The following is a 23308-nucleotide window of genomic DNA, read 5'->3' as shown; positions in this document are numbered from 1 at the left end:
AGAATATTGAATTCTGTTTTTCTCTCTCCACACGTGCTGACAGACCTGCTGAGTTGTTCCAGCACTTCTGTTTTTATTTCAGTCTCACTCTGTGCTGCACTGATCGTGTTAAACTCTCTTCCTGTACCATTCAGCTTGACTTTATTTGCAATTGAATTGAATTTATTGTCATGTGTTCCGAGGCACAGTGAAAAGCTTTGTCTTGTGAGCAATACAGGCAGATCACAGAGTTAAGCAGCATAGATAAGTAAATAATAGGTAAACAGCGGCAAAAACAGAAACGCCGGTAGAGGCGAATGTGAAGAGTTTGTGAGTCCATTCAGTATTCTAACAACAGTAGGGTAGAAACTATTACGAAGCCGGCTGGTGCATGTGTTCAGGCTTCTGTACCTTCTCCCCGATGGTAGGGGTTATAGAAAAACATTGCCAGGGTGGGATGGATCTTTGAGAATGCTGGCGGCCTTTCCTTGATAGAGAGGCTGCGAGATGGATTCTATAGATGGGAGGTTGGTCTTTGTGATTGTCTGGGCCAAGTTCACCCCATCTCCGAACTTGAATGGTACAGTTACCATACCAGGTAGTGATACATCCAGACAAGACTACCTTACCTAAACTTTTACATTTGTAAATCTTCTTTCACCCCTAAACCTCCTTCCCCTTAGTTAGTGTAAAGCTATTTTCCCTGACTTACTGGTTCACACTTTATGTTTGTATGTTCTGTCCCTTTCTGTCTCCCTCAGGGTATTGTTACCCATGTCACTGCCTTGTACCTATTGCCTTACCCTTCCTCTTTGACTTTCCAGATTTTCTCTCATGCACACCCTTCCATTCATTAATTAATTTAAATTCGTTTCCACGGCTAGTTGTGAGATTTACCAGAATACTGGATGGCACGGTGACTCAGTGGTTAGCAATGCTGCCTCACAGCACCAGGGACCTGGGTTCAATTCCAGCCTCAGGTGGCTATCTATGTGGCGTTTGCACATTCTCCCCGTGTCTGTGTGGATTTCCTCCCACAGTCTAAAGATGTGCAGGTTAGGTAGGTTGGCCAAGCTAAATTGCCCAATAGTGTCCAGGGATGATTAACCTCGGTGGATTAGCCTTGGGAAATGCAGGGAAAGGGTGGGTTCAATTCCACCCTCGGGTGAACTGCCTGTGTGGATTTTGCACATTCTCCCTGTGTCTGCGTGGAAATCCTCCCACAATCCAAAGATGTGCAGGTTAGGTGAATCAGCCATGCAAAATTACTCATAGTGTCCAGAGATGTGTAGGTTAGGTGCATTAGTCAGGGGTAAATGTAGAGTTATAGGGTAGGGGAGTAGGTTTGGGTGGGATACACCTCAGAGGGTCGGTGTGGACTTGTTGGGCCGAAGGGCCTGTTTCCACACTTGTAGGGATTCTATTACTCTACTGGTCCTAATTCCATCTGTATTGGTATCTGTGATGTTTTCCAACAAACAATTTCATCACTGTCAATAGATGTGGAGGTGGAAGAGCACAGCAGGTCAGGCAGCATCTGAGGAGCAGGAAAATCAATGTTTCAGATCAAAACCTTATCACTCATATTCATCTGTCCACTCACACAAACATGAACACAGCTAGTGGTTGAAGTGAATACCAATATCCTGGGGTGGGGAGGGGGGTGGGGATGTTTGCGAATGCTCTTCAGGAGGTTTTAAACTAATTCAGCAGGGGGATGGGAGCCTAAATTGTACTTCCAGTGTCCAGGAGGTTGAGAGTAGTGAGGTCAGAAATAAGGTTTCAAGGAGGCAAGAAGGCACCGGTAAGCAGGAAGTTGGTTTTAAGTGTCTCTACTTCAACACCAGGAGCATCCGAAATAAGGTGGGTGAACTTGCAGCATGGGTTGGTACCTGGGATTTTGATGTTGTGGCCATTTCGGAGACATGGATAGAGCAGAGACAGGAATGGTTGTTGCAGATTCCAGGATTTAGATGTTTCAGTAAGAACAGAGAAGATGGTAAAAGAGGGGGAGGTGTGGCATTGTTATTCAAGGGCGGTATTACAGTGGCAGAAAGGATGTTTGAGGACTCGTCAACTGAGGTAGTGTGGACTGAGTTTAGAAACAGGAAAGGAGAGGTCACCCTGTTGGGAGTTTTCTGTAGGCCTCTGAATTGTTCCAGGGATGTAGAGGAAAGGATGGTAAAGATGATTCTCGACAGGAGCGAGAGTGAAAGGGCAAATGTTATGGGAGACTTTAACTTTTCAAATATTGACTGGAAATACAATAGTTCGAGTACTTTAGTTTTTGTCCAATGTGTGCAGGAGGGTTTCCTGACACAGTATGTAGACAGGCTAACGAGGGGCGAGGCCACTTTGGATTTAGTATTGGGTAATGAACCCAGTTAGGTGTTAGATTTGGAGGTAGGTGAGCATTTTGATGATAGTGACCACAATTCAGTTATGTTTACTTTAGCGATGCAAAGGGATAGGCATATACACCAGAGGGCAAGAGCTGCAGCTTGGGGAAAGGTAATTACGATGTGATTAGGCAAGATTTAGGAAGCGTAGGTTGGGGAAGGAAACTGCAGGAGATGGGCGCCATTGAAATGTGGAGCTTATTCAAGGAATAGCTACTGCATGTCCTTGATAAGTATGTACCTGTCAGGCAGGGAAGAAGTGGTCGAGCGAGAGAAGTTGAATCTCTTGTCATGAGGAAGAAGATGGCTTATGTTAGGTTGAGACATGAAGGCTCAGTTAGGGTGCTTGAGAGTTACAAGTTAGCCAGGAAAGACCTAAAGAGAGAGCTAAGAAGAGCCAGGAGGGGACATGAGAAGTCATTGGCGGATAGGATCAGGGTAAACCCTGATGCTTTCTATGGGTATATTAGGGATAAAAGCATGATTATTGTAAGATTAGGGCTAGTCAAGGACAGTATAGAAAGTTGTGCTTGGAGTTCAAGGAGATAAGAGAAGCGCTAAATGAATATTTTTTGTCTGTATTCACATTGGAAAAAGATAATGTTGTCGAGGAGAATACTGAGGTACAGGCGACTAGACTAGACAAGATTGAGGTTCACAAGGGGGAGGTGTTAACAGTTCTGAAAAATGTGAAAATAGATAAGTCCCCTGGGCCGGATGGGATTTATCCTGGGATTCTCTGGGAAGCCAGGGAGGAGATTGCAGAGCCTTTGGCTTTGATCTTCATGTCATCATTGTCAACAGGCATAGTACTAGAACACTGGAAGATAGCAAATGTTGCCCCTTGATCAAGGAGAGTAGAGACAACCCTGGTAATTGTAGACCAGTGAGCCTTACCTCAGTTGTGGGTAAAGTGTTGAAGAAGTTTACAAGAGATAGGATTTATAATCATCTAGAAAGGAATAAGTTGATTAGAGATAGTCAACACGGTTTTGTAAAGGGTATGTCGTGCCTCACAAACCTTATTGAGTTCTTTGAGAAGGTGACCAAACAGGAGGATGAGGGTAAAGTGGTTGATGTGGTGTATATGGATTTCAGTAAGGCATTTGATAAGGTTCCCCACAGTAGGTTATTGCATAAAATACGAAGGCATGGGATTGAGTGGTTTGGATCAGAAATTGGCGAAAAGACAGAGGGTGATGGTTGATGGGAAGTGTACATCCTGGGGTTCAGTTACTAGTGTGTTACCGCAAGGATCTGTTTTGGGGCCATTGCTGTTTGTCAGTTTTATAAATGACCTGGATGAGGGTGTAGAAGGGTGGGTTAGTAAATTTGTAGATGACACTAAGGTCGGTGGAGTTGTGGATAGTGCTAAAGGATGTTGTAGGTTACAGAGGGCCATAGATAAGCTGTAGAGCTGGGCTGAGAGGTGGCAAATGGAATTTAATGTGGAAAAGTGTGAGGTGATTCACTTTGGAAGGAGCAACAGGAATGCAGAGTATTGGGCTAATGGTAAGATTCTTGATAGGGTAGATGAGCAGAGAGATCTCAGTGTCCATGTACGTAGATCCCTGAAAGTTGCCACCCAGGATGATAGGATTGTTAAGAAGGCATATGGTGTGTTAGCTTTTATTGGGAGAGGGATTGGGTTTCGGAGCCATGAGGTTGTGTTGCAGCTGTACAAAACTCTGGTGCGGCCGCACTTGGAGTATTACGTACAGTTCTGGTCACCACATTGTAGGAAGGGTGGGGAAGCTTTGGAAAGGGTTCAGAGGAGATTTACCAGCATGTTGCTGGTATGGAGGGAAGGTCTTATGAAGAAAGGCTGAGGGACCTGAGGCTGTTTTTGTTAGAGAGAAGAAGGTTGAGAGGTGATTTAGTTGAGACATATAAAATAATCAGAGGGCCCAAGATAACCATATGGTGGACAGTGAGGACCATGTTTCCTCACATAGTGATGGCTAGCACGAGGGGACGTGGATTTAAATTGAGGGGTGATAGATATAGAACAGATGTCAGAGATAAGTTCTTTACTCAGAGAGTAGTAGAGGAATGGAATGCCCTGCCTGCAACTTTAGTAAACTTGCCAACTTTCAGGGCATTTCAATGGTTATTGGATAAACATATGGATGAGAATGGAATAGTGTAGGTTAGATGGGCTTCAGATTGGTTTCACAGGTCGGCACAACATCGAGGGCCGAAGGGCCTGTACTGCGCTGCGCTGTAATGTTCTATATTCTATGAACTGAGGAGTGTGTGCTAGCTCTTGGAGATGGTTCGAGACAAAAAAATCTCCAGATGCTGGAATCCAAAGTAGACAAACAGGATGTTTGGAGAACAGGAGATGGTGGCTCAGTGGGTATGGAACTGGTCTGGCTTAGTCTAACACTGTACGGGGAATGGATTCAAACACTGCCATAGCAACGGTTGGAATTTCAATTCCCCTAATATGTCTTGAGAGCTAATGATAATGACTGTATCAGCTATCATTGATTCATGTTTAAAAAGATATAGAAAGGTGTAATTTCAGAGATTTAAAACAGAACATTTCCTACACTTATGAACTGTGCCTTTATATCCTGCATTGTAACTTGCAAACAGAACTCCTTCACAACGTGGGGACTCCTGTAGCTTATCTCTTCAGGCTCACTGCCTTTATTCCTGATGAAGGGCTTTTGCCCAAAACGTTGATTTCGCTGGTCCTTGGATGCTGCCTGAACTGCTGTGCTCTTCCAGCACCACTAATCCACAACGTGGGGACTGCCTATGTAATTTACTAATGTCCTTCAGTAACAGCAATCTGCCATCTCTTCCCTGGCCTGGCCTATAGGTGACTCCAGACTGCAACAATGTGCTTGAATCCTGCCACAGCTAGTGCTTCCAATTAAACCTGTTGGACTATAACCTGGTGCTGTGTGATTTTTAACTGAATCCGACTGGATAAACCAAAAACAAAGCATTGTGGATGCTGGAAATCTGATACAAAAACAGATCTGTAGCAACTGGTAGTGGGAGAGGCTGTGGCCTAGTGGTATTACTGTGGGACTGTTAATCCAGAGACCCCCAGGTAATGTTCTGGGGCCCCAGGTCCTGCCATGGCAGATGGTGTAATTTGAACTCAGTAAAATCTGGAAGTAAGAGTCTAATGATGACAGTGATTCCATTGTCGATTGTTAGAAAAACCCATCTGGGTCACTAGTGTCCTTTAGGGAAGGGAATCTGCCATCCTTACCCAGTCTGGTCTACATGTGACTCCAGACACACAGCAATGTGTGGTTGACTCTTAACTGTCCCCTGGGCAATTTGGGATGGCTTAGCCAGTTACACCCTCATCCTGTGAGTGAATTAACAAAACATATCTGTGCAGAGAACAGTTCTGTTCTGAAGCAGGGATCAATGGACCCGAACTTGAACTCTGTCTCTCTCTCTCTCTCTCTCCACAGATGCTTCCAGAGTTTTTCCAGCAATTTCTGTTTCTGTTGTGGTTGATGCTTAACAGCCCTTGTCGACTAGTCATGAGGAAACTCAGCTCAAGGGCAATTAGGGATGGGCAATAAATGCTGGCCTGGCGCAGTGATGCCCACATTTCATGAAAGCAGAAGGAATATTTCTGATTGTGTCTCCTGCCTTTTTTCTCGCCAGCTAGAAAAGCTGTGGACAAGAAGATAGTGCAGATTCGAGAACTGATGGACGCTGGGCATTCAGTGGAGGGGCAGTATCTGACCCACCTGCTGACCAGTGAGATGAACCAGTCTAAGATGTACAGCAGCCTTACTGAACTCCTTTTGGGTGGAGTGGACACGGTCAGTGATCATCAGAACATTTCGGTTGTTCTCTGGGAGTGGGCTGTGATGTGGAATCTCAGTGAATGGTTGGAAATAGGATAGCATGTGGAGTTAGTGAATGGGCCCCTGTGCTCTCCCTTACTGGCCTCTTGCTCATCAATCCACCCCTGGTTGCTGTGCATTCACCTGCTTCAGAATTGAGAAATCTCTCGTTCCTCTCCTCCTTCCGCATGGGGCACTAATAGTCGAATTAAATTATCGGGAGACCAGTAAACTGGAAATCCAGGTAATGTACAGGGGACCCGGGTTCAAATTCCACAATGGCAGATTGGTGGATCTAGAATCGAATAAAAAGTCTAATGATGGCCATGAATCCATTGTCAATTGTAAACACCCATCTGGGTCACTAATGTCCTTTCGGGAAGGAAACTGCCATCCTTACCTGGTCTGGCCTCCATGTGACTCTAGACACACAGCAATGGGGTTGATTCCAAACTGCTCTCTGGGCAATAAATGCTGACCTAGTCAGTGATGCCAATGTCCTGTGAACACATTTTTAAAAAAAGCACTACTGTTGCTTATCCCAGATGAGCTGGGCAGAGGTATAGAGACATAGAGTCCTAGAGATGTACAGCATGGAAACAGACCCTTCGGTCCAACCCGTCCACGCCGACCAGATATCCCAACCCAATCTAGTCCCACCTGCCAGCACCCGGCCCATATCCCTCCAAACCCTTCCTATTCATATACCCATCCAAGTGCCTCTTAAATATTGCAATTGTACCAGCCTCCACCACTTCCTCAGGCAGTTCATTCCATACACGTACCACCCTCTGTGTGAAAAAATTACCTCTTAGGTCTCTTTTATATCTTTCCCCTCTCATCCTAAACCTATGCCCTTCTTAAACAGTGGCACCACGTTTGCCAACCTCCAGTCTTTCGGCACCTCACCTGTGACCATCAATGATACAAATATCTCAGCAAGAGGCCCAGCAATCACTTCTCTAGCTTCCCACAGAGTTCTTGGGTACACCTGATCAGGTCCTGGGGATTTATCCACCTTTAACCGTTTCAAGATATCCAGCACTTCCTCCTCTGTAATCTGGACATTTTGCAAGATGTCACCATCTATTTCCCTACAGTCCATATCTTCCATATCCTTTTCTACAGTAAATACTGATGCAAAATACTCATTTAGTATCTCCCCCATTTTCTGCGGCTCCACTCAAAGGCCGCCTTACTGATCTTTGAGGGGCCCTATTCTCTCCCTAGTTAGCCTTTTGTCCTTAAAGTATTTATAAAAACTCTTCGGATTCTCCTTAATTCTATTTGCCAAAGCTATCTCATGTCCCCTTTTTCCCCTCCTGATTTCCCTCTTAAGTATACTCCTGCTTCCTTTATACTCTTCTGATTTGGTTAGAATCATATCATAGAATCCCTACAGTGTGGAAACAGGCACACAAACACAGATGCAAACTCTACACAAGTTACCCAACAAATTGAACCCAGGTCCCTGGTGCTGTGAGGCAGCACTGCTAACCACTGAGCCACCGTTCTGAGGGATCAGGTAACTTTATTTTTAAATCAAAAAAGAAGGTGAGATGCAGGGACTTGCTAAGAGAATAAAGCCATGGATTTGAACAAACAACAATAAACGTTATGTTGGAACAGGAATGCAGTGGTAGTGTCCCTAACTCTTGAACTGAGGGTACACTGAATGTTACATTCAGATTGCAAACTTCCCTTCTACAACTTGATGTGGAGGAAGTGGTTTTTGTCAGGCTGGTGAATAAAGGGTTACAGGAAGGTGTACATGAGGAATGTACAAAGTTAAACATCACACAACACCAGGTTATAGTCCAATAGGTTTAAACCTGTTGGACTATAACCTGACGTGGTGTGATTTTTAACTTTGTACACCTCAGTCCAACACCGGCATCTCCAAATCATGACATGAGGAATGTCAGGTCAGTCATGATCCCATTGAAAGGTGGGGCAGGGTCAAGGGGCTGAATGGCCTGCTCTTTTATCTGATGATCTTATAAAATCTACCTCCTCATCACCCGCTCCAATCTCTCCTTATTTGGTTCATTGTGAAATTCTGGCTTTGGAACTTTATAGAGTAAAGTCAATGTAACCTCAACAGTTTAGAAGCTTCTAGAAATAATAACTTGGGTCAACTTTAACAGCCACCTGACCAAAAATTGCTTAATTAAGTATTGAATCAACCTCCGCCCTCAGACCCCACCCCTCCAACTATAACAAGGACAGAACCCCCCTGGTGCTCACTTTCCAACCGACTAACTTCCGCATAAACCACACCATCAGCCGACATTTCCGACACCTCCAAAAAGACCCCACCACCAGGGATATATTTCCCTTCCCACCCCTTTCCGCCTTCCGCAAAGACTGTTCCCTCCGTGATTACCTAGTCAGGTCCATGCCCCCCTACAATCCATCCTCCCATTCTGGCACCTTCCCCTGCCACTGCAGGAATTGCAAAGCCTGCGCCCATACCTCCTCCCTCACCTCCATCCAAGGCCCTAAAGGAGCCTTCCACATTCATCAAAGTTTTACCTGCACATCCACCAATATCATTTATTGTATCCGTTGCTCCCGATGCGGTCTCCTCTACATTGGGGAGACTGGGCGCCTCCTAGCAGAGCGCTTTAGGGAACATCTCCAGGACGCCCGCACCAATCAACCCCCCGCCCCGTGACCCAACATTTCAACTCCCCCTCCCACTCTGCCGAGGACATGGAGGTCCTGGGCCTCCTTCACTGCCGCTCCCTCACCACCCGACGCCTGGAGGAAGAACGCCTCATCTTCCGCCTCAGAACACTTCAACCCCAGGACATCAATGTGGACTTCAACAGTTTCCTCATTTCCCCTCCCCCCACCTCACCCCAGTTCCAACCTTCCAGCTCAGCACTGCCCTCATCACCGGTCGTACCTGTCAATCTTCCTTCCCACCCTCCTCTCTGACCTATCACCTTCACCCCGTTCTGCATCCACCTATTGCACTCTCAGCTGCCTTCTCCCCAGCTCCACCCCCCTCCCATTTATCTCTCCACCCTCGAGGCTCCCAGCCTCATTCCTGATGAAGGGCTCCTGTCCGAAATGTTGATTTTCCTGCTCCTCGGATGCTGCCTGACCTGCTGTGCTTTTCCAGCACCACTCTGCTCTTGACTCTAATCTCCAGCATCTGCCGTCCTCACTTTCACCTAGAGGGTTATGGACACCAAGTAAGATGTGAAGGTATTAGAGAGGGTCCAGAAAGGATTCATGGGAATGTTTCCAGGGATGAGGAGCTTGCGTCTTGGATTGATTGGAGAGGAGGGGCATAGTCTGCTTGGGAGAAGAGTAAAATGAGAAATTTGATTGAGGTTTTCAAAACCTTGAGAGATCTGGTCAGAGTAACTCTGGGAAAACAGGTGGAAGCATTGATAGCCAGAAGATTGATTTTAAGATAATTGGAGGAAGAAACAATGGTAAACACGGGGAGAAGCTATACCAGGCAGAGAGTTTTCAGGATTTGGAATGCGTTGCTTATGAGCTGGAGGCAGATTCAATTCTGGCTTTCCGAACAGAATTGGATTGCTATCTGAAGAAGAAAAATTGCAGGGCTACAATGAAAAAGCAGCTGAGTGGGACTCTTTTACAGAGAACTAGCACCATCATGATGGGTGAAACAGCCTTATCCAAATGCTCATTCCTGATGAACGGCTTATGCCTGGAAATTTGATTCTTTTGTTCCTTGGATGTTGCCTGACCGGCTGTGCTTTTCCAGCACCACACTCTCGACAAATGGTCTTATCTGTCTCGTGTAACCATTCAATGATTTCATAAAGGTTTTTAAATTCGTTCACAGGATGAGGGTGTCAGCAGCTGGGCCAGCATTTATTGCTCATCCCTAAATTGAGAGTCAACCACATTGTTGTGGGTCTGGAGTCACATGTAGGCCAGACCAGGTAAGGATGGCAGACTTCCTTCCCTAAAGGGCATTAGGGACCCAGATAGGTGGTTTTTCCAACAATTCATAATGAATTTATGGTCATCATTAGATTCTTTATCCCAGATATTTATTGAATTCAAATTCCACCATCTGCTGTTGCAGGATTTGAACCTACATTCCCTGGGGCTCTGGATTAACAATCCAGCAATGATACCACTAGGCCATTGCGTCCCCTCCCTGTGTGAGTAAAGGTTGTTGGAATGCCAATCAGTTGCTCCTTGGTTCCCAACCTCTTCCAGGATCCCTGCAAATGGGGAAGCGATGGCCGAGTCCGTGTTATTGCTAAACAATGAATCCAGAGATCCAGGTGGTGTTCTGCGGGACCAGGGCTCAAATCCTGCCACAGCAGACAGTAGAGTTTGAATTCAATGAAAACTTGGAATTAAGAATCTAATGACAAGCAAGAAACTGTTGTTGATGTTTAGTGGGCAGGGTGAGCCCGTCTGGTTCATCAATGCCCTTCAGGGAAGGAACTGCCATCCTTGCCTGGTCTGGCCTACATGTGACTCCAGACTCACAGCAACGTGGTTGACTCTTAACCGCCCTCTGGGCAATTAGAGATGGGCAATAAATACTGGTTCCATCCAGTCATTCCCAGATCCTATGAATGAATGATTAAAAATGTACCTGACCTGGAATTGACTGAATGAAAGCCTTTTATATTGCAGACAGCAAACACACTGACCTGGGCCCTGTACTGCCTTGCCAAAAATCCAGAAGTTCAAGAGGTTGTCTTCAGGGAAATACGGAACAGCTGTCCGGGAGACCAGGTTCCAACAGCTCAGGACTTCAGCAAAATGCCCCTGCTGAGAGCTGTCATCAAAGAGACATTGAGGTGAAAGAGGAATTTCTGAAGGTGTCATAATACAGGGCGGGTCTGTGTATCACAGGGCGGGTCTGTGTATCACAGGGCGGGTCTGTGTATCACAGGGCGAACACAGGAGATAAGAGCAGGCTTGAGCATGATCTTAAAGGATAAAGATGAAGAGGTGTAAAGGATTTGGGAGGAAATTTCAGAATGCACTGGGTGGAACTAGCTCAGTTGGGAGAGTGTTAGACTGAAAATGTAAGGGTCCTGGTCCAAAATCAGGTTCAGAGGTGGCATTCCCAACAATTGTGCTAGCCAGGGTAAATGCAGAGTTATGGGGATAGGGTCAGGGGCCAAGTCTGGGTGTGATGCTCTTTGACAGGTCAGTATGTACTCAATGGGCTGAATGGCCTCTTTCTGCACTGTGGAGATTCTATGAGCGTAGATACTATCCAGGTGAAAGGTCATCTGCTAATGAGGGATTGGGAGATTCACAAGAGGCCAGAATTGAAATGGTTTGAGATAGAGAAACGCAAAATCACAAGAGGATGTAAAACCAAGGCATGAACCTTAATATCACAGCAATATTGGCTGAGGAACCAATGTAGGTCACTGGGAAGGGGAGGATGGTGCTGAGGTTCTAGGTAGGCTATGGACAGCAATGCACTGATTGAACTTAAGTTTACAGAGGGCGGCAGGGTGACTGGCCTACTTCCACACTGTAGGGATTTTCGGGTCTTACAGAGGATTGATGGCCAGGAAACAGTGAATTCTGGAGCTAACAATCCAGATGAGGGCTTCAGCAGCATATTTAAGTGAGGCGATGGCCGAGTGGTATTATTGCTGGGGGCTGTTAATTTAGAGACAAGGAAATGTTCTGGGGGACCAGGGTTCAAATCCTACCACAGCAGATGGGGGAATTTGAATTTAATAAAAATCTGGAATTAAGAGTCTAATGTTGAATCCAATCCATCTGGTTAGGGAAGTAAACTGTTGTCCTTACCTGCTCTGGGCCTTTATATGAGCCCAGACCCATGTCAATGCGGTTGACACTTAACTAGGGATGGTCAATAAATACTGGCTTAGCCCACATCCAATGAATAAAACAAAATGAAATCAGGAAGGGACATGCAAGAATGATATAGTCATAGAGCTGTCCAGCACCGAAACAGATCCTGCAGTCCAACACATCCATGCTGACCAGTTATCCGAAATTAATCTAATCCCATTTGCCAGCACTTGGCCCATATCCTTCTAAACCCTTCCTATTCAGGTACCCATCCAGATGCCTTCTAAATGCTGTAATTGTACCAGCCTCCACCACTTCCTCTGGCAGCTTATTCCATCTACGTACCACCCTCTGCGAGAAAAAGTTGGCCCTATGGACTTCAGTAAGGCATTTGACAAGGTTCCCCGTGGGAGACTGATTAGCAAGGTTAGATCAATGGAATACTGGGAGAACTAGCCAATTGGATACAGAACTGGCTCAAAGGTAGAAGACAGAGGGTGGTGGTGGAGGGTTGCTTTTCAGACTGGAGGCCTATGGCCAGTGGAGTGCCACAAGGATCAGTGCTGGGTCCACTGCTTTTCGTCATTAATATAAATTATTTGGATGTGTACATAGGAGGTAGAGTTAGTAAGTTTGTAGAAGATGCCAAAATTGGAAGTGTAGTGGATAGCAAAGAAGGTTACATCAGATTACAACAGGATCTTGACCAGATGGGCCAATGGGATAAGAAGTGGCAGATGGAGCTTAATTTAGATAAATGCGATGTGCTGCACTTTGGGAAAAGCAAATCTTAGCAGGACCTATACATTCATGGTAAGGTCCTAGGGAGTGTTGCTGAACAAAGAGACCTTGGAGTGCAGGTTCATAGCTCCTTGAAAGTGGAGTCACAGGTAGATAGGATAGTGAAGAAGGCGTTTGGTATGCTTTCCTTTATTGGTCAGAATATTGAGTACAGGAGTTGGGAGGTCATGTTGCGGCTGTACAGGACATTGGTTAGACCACTGTTGGAATATTGTGTGCAATTCTGGTCTCCTTCCTATCGGAAAGATGTTGTGAAACTTGAAAGGGTTCAGAAAAGGTTTACAAGGATGTTGCCAGGGTTGGAGGATCTGAGCTACAGGGAGAGGCTGAACAGGCTGGGGCTGTTTTCCCTGGGGTGGGGGGTTCCAGAACTAGAGGGCATAGGTTTAGAGTGAGAGGGGAGAGATATAAGAGGGGCCTAAGGGGCAACTTTTTCACACAGAGGGAGGTACGTGTATGGAATGAGCTGCCAGAGGAAGTGGTGGAGGCTGGTACAATTGCGCCATTTAAGAGGCATTTGGATGGGTATATGAATAGGAAGGGTTTGGAGGGATATGGGCCAAGTGCTGGCAAATGGGACTAGATTGGGTTGGGATATCTGGAAGAGTTGGATTGAAGGATCTGTTTCCGTGCTGTATGTCTCTGTGACTCTTCAGCCCCTTTTAAATCTTTTCCCTCTCACCTGAAACCTATGCCCTGTAGTTTTGGATTCCCGCACCCTGGGCAAAAAAGACTTTGACTCTTCAGAGTTTAGATTAGAGTGGTGCTGGAAAAGCACAGCAGGTCAGGCAGCATCCGAGGAGCAGGAAAATCGACGTTTCAGGCATAAGCCCTTCTTCAGGAATAGGGACAGGAAGTTTCCAGGGTGGAGAGATAAATGGGAGGGGGGTGGGGGGGTGGGGCTGGGGAGAAGGTAGCAAAGAGTACAATAGGTGGATGGAGGTGATAGGTCAGAGGGGAGGGTGGAGCGGATAGATGGTAAGGGAGATTGGCAGGTAGGACAGGTCATGGGGACGGTGCTGAGCTGGAAGGTTGGAACTAGGGTAAGGTGGGGGGGGAGGGGAAATGAGGAAACTGGTGAAGTCCACATTGATGCCCTGGGGTTGAAGTGTTTTGCTGATTTTGACTATTGACCCTATCAATGCTCCTCATGATTTAATAAACCTCTGTACAGTGTGACATTGCTTTTGGTGACTGAGAGAAAATGGTGCCAGAAACTCACTGCAGAACTAAGTCGGCTGAGCTTGTGGTGGGAACTCTGGTGCAATGTTTGGGACAAGGATGGTACTGGATGGTGAGCAAGTGAAGTCTGTGCAAGGCCCAGTGACTACAATGAGAAGTGATCTCACTGTAAAATTCCTCATTGGGGTCAGCAGGCAGGTGCTGGGAAGCTGTTCCCTCTCGAGACGGTGAACAGTCTCTCTCTCTCGGCAGCTCGATGTCTCAGGATAAGGTTTTTGTCCTTTCAGACTGAGATGGAGAGAGTCTTCTTCACTCAAAGCGTTGTGAATCTTCAACATTGCCTATCCCTGAGGGCTGTGGATGCTGATATCATCTTCAGTTCTTTGTCCATAGGTAGTTATGAACTACAGTAGCACCATCTTCACGAGAGGCAAGCCAGAACAGAGACCAAGTTGCACACTGTTGGCACAAATCTAACCCACACGATTTATCCGTCCAAAGGGGGAATGGATTCAGAGTTACTGTAGCAATGTGTACTTTTCCATCTGTTGGAGCCTGGATCTATGAAGACTGATGGCTCAGGCTTTAACTGTCTTTCCATCAGGGAATCTCTCCCACTCTCAGCCGCTATCTCTGGTGTGTGTTGGGGGGATTCACACATTGATATTCAGCCTGTTTCAGCCTCGGTACATAGACACTGTCCTTTTGACCATCACATCCTTGAACTTCTGGCCCAGAGGCAGGGACACTACCCACTGCACCACATTCAGCATGCTTAAAACAAAATGGATAAGAACGTTTTACAACAACAGATATGGGACGAGGTAGGAAAGTGGGGGTCAATCATTCATGAAGTCACTGAATGGCAAATCAGAAACCTGTGCTCATTGTCCTGTTCCTGATGTGGACTGGGGTGGACAAAGTTAAAAACCACACAACACCAGGTTATAGTCCAACCAGTTTAACTGGAAGCAGGTGACCAGTGGTGTTCCACAGGGGTCAGTGTTGGCGCCACTGTTGTTTGTAATATACATAAATGATCTGGAAGAGGGCACTGTTGGTATGATCAGCAAGTTTGCAGATGACACGAAGATTGGTGGAGTAGCAGAAAGCATAAGGGACTGTCAGAGAATACAGGAGGATATAGATAAACTGGAGAGTTGGGCGGAAAAGTGGTAGATGGTTTCAATTCAGAAAAATGTGAGGTGATCCATTTAGGCAAGTCTAATTCTAGGGCGAATTATACAATGAATGGAAGAGCCTTGGGAAAAATTGATGGGCAGAGAGATCTGGGAGTGCAGGTCCATTGTATCCTGAAGGTTGCTGCACAGGTGGATCGAGTGGTCAAGAAGGCATATTGGACGGGGTATTGAGTATAAGATCTGGCAAGTCATGTTAACATTGTACAAGACATTGGTTCAGCCGCATTTAGAATACTGTGTACAGTTCTGGTTGCCACATTACCAAAAGGATGTGGACGCTTTGGAGAGGGTGCAGAGAAGGTTTACGAGGATGTTGCCTGGTATGGAAGGTGCTAGCTATGAAGAAAGCTTGAGTAGGTTAGGTTTATTTTCATTAAAAAAAAGGAAATTGAGGGGGGGACCTGATTGAGGTTTACAAAATCATGAAGGGTATAGACAGGGTGGATAGCGACAAGCTTTTTCCCAGGGTGAAGGATTCAATAACAGGAGGTCACGCTTTCAAGATGAGAGGTGGAAAGTTTAAGGGGGATACATGTGGTAAGTACTTCCCACAGAGGGTGGTAGGTGCCTGGAACGCGATGCCCGCAGAGGTGGTAGAGGCAGGCACGGTAGATTCATTTAAGATGTGTCTGGACTGATACATGAGTAGGTGGGGAGCAGAGGGATACAGATACTTAGGAATTGGGCGATAGGTTTAGACAGTGGATTTGGATCGGCTCTGGCTTGGAGGGCCGAAGGGCCTGTTCCTGGGCTGTAAACGTTCTTTGTTCTAAGCACTAGCTTTCAGAGCACCACTCCTTCATCAGGTGGTTGTGGAGTATAAGATCATACGACACATAATTTATAGCAAAAGATTACAGTGTGAGGCCACTGAAATGATAAATTGATTGTTTGTTGAGTCTTTCATCTTTGAGAATGACCATGTTGGTTTCTGTTCTTTCATATGTAAGTCCCAGAACTTTTTTAAAGTTACATTCTCAGGATGTTTTTAGAATGAGGTGCCATCTCAGCTCAGATACTGCACTGAAGGTGGGAAGTTAGTCTATTTGTGTCCCAATGTTCAGACTGATTCTATTTCTAAAGAGGGAATTACAGAATCTTACCTGGACTTACGCCGTTTTTGAGCAAAAGAAAATGTAATTCTGCAAAAACAAATTCACTCCACAAACTACACATGTGTGCACACAGGGGAGACCGAGCGAGTGTTTGGGGGGGTGGGGGGGTCTGAGTGTATATGAGATAGTGTATGTGTGTGAGTGTAATGGGGTACAGTTCTGAGAGGATCCATGTGTGGGTTTGAGTGTGGGAATGTATGTGTGAGTACATGAGAACTTGTGTATGGGAGCAGGTCTGTGTGTGTGTCTGTGAGTGTCTGTGTCAGTGTGAGAGTGTCTGTGTGTGTGAGTGAGTGTGTCTGTGTCTATGTATGTGTGAATGAATGTGTCTGTGTGTTTGTGAGTGAATGTGTGTGTGTATGACTGTGTGTCTGTGAGTGTCTCTGTGTGAGTGAATGTCTGTGTGAGTGTGTGTGTCTGTGAGTGTCTCTGTGTGTCTCTGTGAGTGTGTCCATCTGTGAGTGAATGAGTGAGGAGTGAGTCTGGCTGTGTCTGTCTGTGTGAGTGAATCTGTGTCTGTCTGGCTGTGTGTCTATGTGTCACTGTGTGAGTGTATGTGTCTGTGTGTTGCTGTGTGTACGTATGTGAGTCTGTGTCTGTGTGACTGAGTGTCTGTGAGTCGCTGTGTCTGTGTGTGTGGCTGTGTATGTGTATGTGTGCGCGTGTGTCTGTGTGAGTGTCTCTGAGCGTCTGTGTCTCTGTGTGTGTCTGTCTGTGTGAGAGTGTGTGAGTGAGTGGCTGGCTATGTGTGTGGTTGTGTCGCTGTGTGTGTGTCCGTGTGTGTGTCCGTGAGTGTGTCCGTGAGTGTGTGTCCGTGAGTGTGTGTCCGTGTGAGTGTCCGTGTGTGAGTGTCCGTGTGTGAGTGTCCGTGTGTGAGTGTCTGTGATTGTGTGTATGTGGCTGTGTGTCTGTATGTGTGAGTGTGGCTGTGTCTGTGTGTATATGTGTGTATGTGTCTCTGTGTGAGTGTGCCTGTGTGTGTGGCAGTGTCTGTGAGTGTGTGTGAGTGTCTGTGAGTGAGTCTGTGTCTGTGTGTGTGAGTGTCTCGCTGCGTCTGTGTGTGTGTCTGTGTGTGTGTGAGTATGTGTGTGTGGCAGTGTCTGTGTGTGTGTGTGTGTCTGTGTCTGTGTGTGAGTGAGTGTCTCGCTGCGTCTGTGTGTGAGTGTCTGTGTGAGTCTGTGTGTGTGTGAGTGTCTGTGTGTCTGTCTGAGTGTGGCTGTGTCTGTGGGTGAGTGTCTGTGGGTGAGTATGTGGCTGTGTATGTCTTGGAGTTGCAGTGGGAGAGGGACTCCCTGAGATTCTTGTAGAGAGAGGAGGAAAACTTCTTCAAGGCAGGCATCCTTGTAAGAGGATTTGCAGTAGGGTTAAAATCAACGAGGTAAAAACAATGACTGCAGATGCTGGAAACCAGATTCTGGATTAGTGGTGCTGGAAGAGCACAGCAGTTCAGGCAGCATCCAAGGAAGCTCCTTGGATGCTGCCTGAACTGCTGTGCTCTTCCAGCATCACTAATCCAGAATGTGTATTTCTGTGTGTGTGGCTGTATATGAGTGTGTTTGTGTGTGTGTCTGTGTTAGCGTCTGTGTGTGTCTGAGTGAGTGTGTCTGAGTGAGTGTGTCTGAGTGAGTGTGTCTGTGTGTGTGTGTGTGTCTGTCTGTGAGTGTGTCTGTATCTGTGTGTAGTGCAATGGTGGTCACCTGTAGTGTGACATGAACCCAAGGTCCCAGTTGAGGCCATTCCCCATGGGTACCAAACTTGGCTAACAGTCTCTGCTTGGCCACTTTGCGTTGTTGCCTGTTCTGGAGTCCGTCTTGGAGGACAGTCACCTGAAGATCCGAGGTCAAATGTCCCAGACCGCTGAAGTGTCCTCCAACTGGGAGAGAACACCCCTGTCTGGTGATTGTTGTGTGGTGCCCGTTCATCTGTTGCTGTAGCCTCTGCTCGGTCTCACCAATGTACCACACCTCAGGGTATCCTTACCTGCAGCTATGAGATAGACAACGTTGGCTGAGTCACATGAGTACCTGCCACGTACACAGTGGGAGGTGCCCACACTCGTAATGGTGGTGTCCATGTCCACACTCTGACACGTCTTGCAGCGTCTGCCGTGACAGGGTTGTATGGAGTTGTCCTGAAAGCCAGACAGTTTGCTACGAACAATGATCTGTTTGAGGTTTGGTGATAGTTTAAAGGCGAGAGATGGAGGTGTAGGGAAGGTTTGGTGAGGTGCCTGGTATTGAGGTAAAGGAAACTGTGGTCTGGTCTGGACCGTGGACAAACAGCTGGAAAGATCTGGCTCAGCCCAGAGGCACAACGTATTTTTTGGAAGATCTCACTGAGGGATATTATGTACATTGATAGAGTGAAGGGATGGTTCCTTCTTTTTGCTACAGGGAGGATACCTCCCACAAAGAATTGTAGTTATTTCTAAAAAATAAAATCATAGAGATTTTACAGCACAGCAAGGGGAGACAATGGCCTAATGGTAATATCACTGGATTGTTAATCCAGAGACCCAGATAATGTTCTGGGGACCTGGGTACAAATCCTACCACAGCAGATGATGGAATATGAATTCAATTAAAAGGAAATCTGGAATTAAGAGTCTAATGATGACCATGAAACCATTGTCGATTGTTCGAAAACCCCATCTGGTTCACTAATATCCTTTAGGGAAGGAAACTGCCATCCTTACCTGGTCTGGCCTCCATGTGACTCCAAACCCACAATTATGTGGTTGACTCTTAACTACCCTCTGGGTAATTAGGGATGGACAATAAATACTGCCTAGCCAGTGATGCCCTCATCCCATGAATGAATTAAAAAGGCCTTTCAGCCCATTGTGTCTGTACTGAGCATCAAACATCCATCTAATCCCATTTGCCAGCAATCGCTCTGTAGTTGTGATCATTTAAATAGTTCTGAAATATTTTGAGGGTTTCCTGCCCCTATCACCCTTTTAGACAATGAATCCCTGACACTTTCAACCCTCTGAATGAAAAAGATCTTCCTTAAATCCCTTCTAAACCTCCTGCTCCTTACTGTAAAACTGTACCCTGGTTATTGATGTCTCCAAGGTGTAACTGCCCCTGTGGTCTGACTCAATTCCCCTTTTGTGATTGTTCTTGTGAACTTTTCTAACAACACCACGTTTTCTAACATTGGAGTTTGAGAAATTGCGTAAGGCTCTGAGATCTGCTAATCAGGAAGCAGCTAACAAGTGCAGTTTCAGACTGAGAAATTTACAAGGGTTCTGGAGATTGTGTTTCACTCAAATACTCAACAACACAGCTGACTGGGGGTGGGGGTGGGGTGGGGGTGGTCTTGGTACTGCAGGGGTTTCATTGATTTAGAAAAAAATCACCACCTGAAACTATCGAAGATGACAGCCCTTGGTTTTTGAGCCCGATCAGCTACATGTTTGAGTTTTAAGACTCAATGAACTTTGAAACCTTTATCTTTTATTTTTGTTAATCTTTAATAGTGAGGTGAGATTTTATTTCTAAGTTTATACTGTGATCTGTCTCTTGATTGACTTTTAATATTAAGGATTGGGATTACGTTGTCCCAGAGCAATGTTTATGAACAGTAAGACTGTTTTTTCAGCAAAGTGTGTTGTGTTTCCTTTTCGGTAATTTCTGGATCTGTAGATTGTTAAAAGGGTAGAAAGGGCTTTTAGTAGGGTGATGTGCTCTTCCTGTTAAATGTGGGAGATTGGGAGAATTTGAATGTTCCTGGAGAGTGAGTTTTGAGAAGGTTGAGGTTCTGGATGTAGGTTTGCTCACTGAGCTGGAAAGTTCATTCTCAGACGTTTCGTCACCGTACTAGAAAGAGAAAATGCTGAGGCTGCTTCAGTAGTAAAGGGGAATAGCCAGGGCAGACAAGAGTTCAGCAGAGAACAAGGTCAGACTGATAAATTCAACTGCATTTATTTCAATGTGAGAGGCCTAACAGGGAAGGAAGATAAACTCAGGGCATGGTTAGGAACATGGGACTGGAATATTATAGCAATTACAGAAACATGGCTCAGGGCTGAGCAGGACTGGCAGCTTAATGTTCCAGGGTATAGATGCTACAGGAAGATTAGAAAGGGGGGGCAAGAGAGAAGGGGAGCAGCATTTTTGGTCTGGGATAACATGACAGCTGTACTTAAGGAGGATATTCCTGGGAACACGTCCAAGGAAATTATTTGGGTGGAACTTAAAAATAAGAAAGGGATGATCACTTTATTGGGATTGTATTATAGACCCCCAAATGTCAGCAGGAAGTTGAGAAGCAGATTTGGAAGGAGGTCTCAGTTATCTGTAAGTATAGGAGGATGGTAATGGTAGGGGATTTTAACTTTGCAAACATTGACTGGGACTGTCGTTAGGTTAAGGGCTTGGATGGAAAGGAATTTGATAAGCGTGTACAAAAACATTTTCTGGTTCAGTATGTGGATGTAATACTAGAGAAGGTGCAAAACTTGACGTTCTGTTGGGAAAGAAGGCAGGACAAGTGACTGTGTCATAGAACATAGAACATTCCAGTACAGTACAGGCCCTTCGGCCCTCGATGTTGCACTGACCTGCAGAACCAATCTGAAGCCCATCTATCCTATATTATTCAATTTTCATCCATATGTTTATCCAATGACCATTTAAATATCCTTAAAGTTGGCGAGTCTACTACCGTTGCAGGCAGGGCATTCCATACCCTTACTACTCTCTGAGTAAAGAAACTACCCCTGACATCTGTCCGATATCTATCACCCCTCAATTTAAAGCTATGCCCCCTCGTGCTCGCTGTCACCATCTGATGAAAAAGGCTCTCCCTGTCCACCCTATCTAACCCTCTCATTATCTTATACATCTTAATTAAGTCACCTCTCAACCTTCTTCTCTCTAACAAAAACAGCCTCAAGTCCCTCAGCTTTTCCTCATAAACCTTCCCTCCATACCAGGCAACATCCGAGTAAATCTCCTCTGAACCCTTTGCAAAGCTTCCATATGTGGTTTAGGTAGTAGATTTAGATTCGGATAGGCTCAGGTGTGGAGGGCTGAAGGACCTGTTTCTGGGTTGTCAATTTTCTTTTTATCCTTCCTATAACGTGGTGACCAGAACTGTACGCAATACTCCAAGTATGACCACACCAGAGTTTTGTACAGCTGCAGCATGACCTCGTGGCTCCGAAACTCAATCCCTCTTCCGATAAAAGCTAACATACCGTATGCCTTCTTAACAAATCTATCAACCTGGGTGGCAACTTTCAGGGATCTATGTACATGGACACCAAGATCCTTCTGCTCATCTACACTACCAAGAATCTTACCATTACCCCAGTACTCTGCATTCCTGTTGCTCCTTCCAAAGTGAATCACCTCACACTTTTCTGCATTAAACTCCATTTGCCACATCTCAGCCCAGCTCTGCAGCTTACCTATGTCCCTCTGTAACCCACAACATCCTTCAGCTCTATCCACAACCCTACTGACCTTAGTGTTATCCACAAATTTACTAACCCATCCTTCTACACCCTCATCCAGGTCATTTATAAAAATGGCAAATAGCAATGGCCCCAAAACAGATCCTTGTGGTTCCCCACTAGTAACTGAACTCCAGGATGAACATTTCCCAACAATCACCACCTTCTGTCTTTTTTCAGCTCCCCAATTTCTGATCCAAACTGCCACATCACCCTCAATCCCATGTCTCCGTATTTTGTGCAACAGCCTACCGTGGGGAACCATATCAAACGCCTTACTGAAATCCATATTTACCACATCTACCGCTTTACCCTCATCCACCTGTTTGGTCACCTTCTCAAAGAACTCAATAAGGTTTGTGAGGCATGACCTACCCTTTACAAAACCGTGTTGACTATCCCTAATCAAATTATTCCTTCCTAGATGATTATAAATCCTATCCCTTGTAACCCTTTCCAACAGTTTACCCACAACCGAAGTAAGGCTCACTGGTCTATAATTACCAGGGTTGTCTCTACTTGAATAAGAAAACAATATTTGCTATCCTCCAGTCTTCTGGCACTATTCCTGTAGTCAATGACGACATAAAGATCAAAGCCAAAGGCTCTGCAATGTCTTCCCTAGCTTCCCAGAGAATCCACGGTTAAATCCCATCCGGCCCAGGGGACTTATCTACTTTCACATTTTCCAGAATTGTTAACACCTCCTCCTTGTGAACCTCAATCCCGTCTAGTCTGGTCACCTGGATCTCAGTATCTCCTTGACCACATTGTCGCTTTCTAGTGTGAATACTGATGAAAGGTTTACTGTATTTTTATCAAGGGGCAGCACGGTTGCTCAGTGGTTAGCACTGCTGCCTCACAGCACCAGGGGCTCGGGTTCGATCCCAGCCTCGGGTGACTGTCTGTGTGGAGTTTGCACATTCTCCCCGTGTCTGCATGGGTTTCCTCCCACCGTCCAAAGATATGCAGGTCAGGTGAATTGGCCATGCTAAATTGCCTGTAGCGTTAGGTGTATTAATCAGACGGGAAATGGATTTGGATGGGTTACTCTTCGGAAGGTCAGTGGGGACTGGTTGGGCCAAAGGGCCTGTTTCCACATTGTAGGGAATCTAATCATTTAACACTTCCCCATCTCCTTGAACTCGACACACAACTTCCTACTACTATCCTTGATTGGCCTGAGTCTTACTCTAGTCATTCTTTTATTCCTGATATTGCTAGAGAAAGCCTTAGGGTTTTCCTTGATCCTATCCGCCAAAGACCTATCATGTCCCCTCCTGGCTCTTCTTAGCTCTCTCTTTAGATCTTTCCTGGCCAACATGTAACACTAAAGCGTCCTAATTGAGCCTTCGCATCTCATCCTAACATAAGCCATCTTCTTCCTCTTGACAAGAGATTCAACTTCTTTAGTAAACCACAGCTCTCTCGCTCGACAATGCCCTCCCTGCCTGACAGGTACATACTTATCAAGGACACGCATTTGGATGGGTATATGAATAGGAAGGGTTTGGAGGGATATGGGTCGGGTGCTGGCAGGTGGGCCTAG

At 45.8% G+C, this 23308-nt stretch overlaps 1 protein-coding gene across 1 annotated transcript in view; it reads left to right on the top strand.

The window, feature by feature from the left end:
• LOC140482487 (sterol 26-hydroxylase, mitochondrial-like) overlaps positions 1 to 23308 on the top strand; it is a 50135-nt gene that overhangs the window by 16045 nt on the left and 10782 nt on the right. Inside the window, exons 5-6 of the mRNA XM_072580028.1 lie at positions 6021 to 6181; positions 10847 to 11013. Of these exons, the coding sequence (XP_072436129.1) occupies positions 6021 to 6181; positions 10847 to 11013 (328 nt within the window). The remainder of the gene's footprint in view (positions 1 to 6020; positions 6182 to 10846; positions 11014 to 23308) is intronic.

The sequence above is a fragment of the Chiloscyllium punctatum genome, chromosome 10 (assembly GCF_047496795.1).
Source record: "Chiloscyllium punctatum isolate Juve2018m chromosome 10, sChiPun1.3, whole genome shotgun sequence".
Classification (NCBI taxonomy): domain Eukaryota; kingdom Metazoa; phylum Chordata; class Chondrichthyes; order Orectolobiformes; family Hemiscylliidae; genus Chiloscyllium; species Chiloscyllium punctatum.
This window is presented reverse-complemented; position numbering and strand designations above follow the sequence as displayed.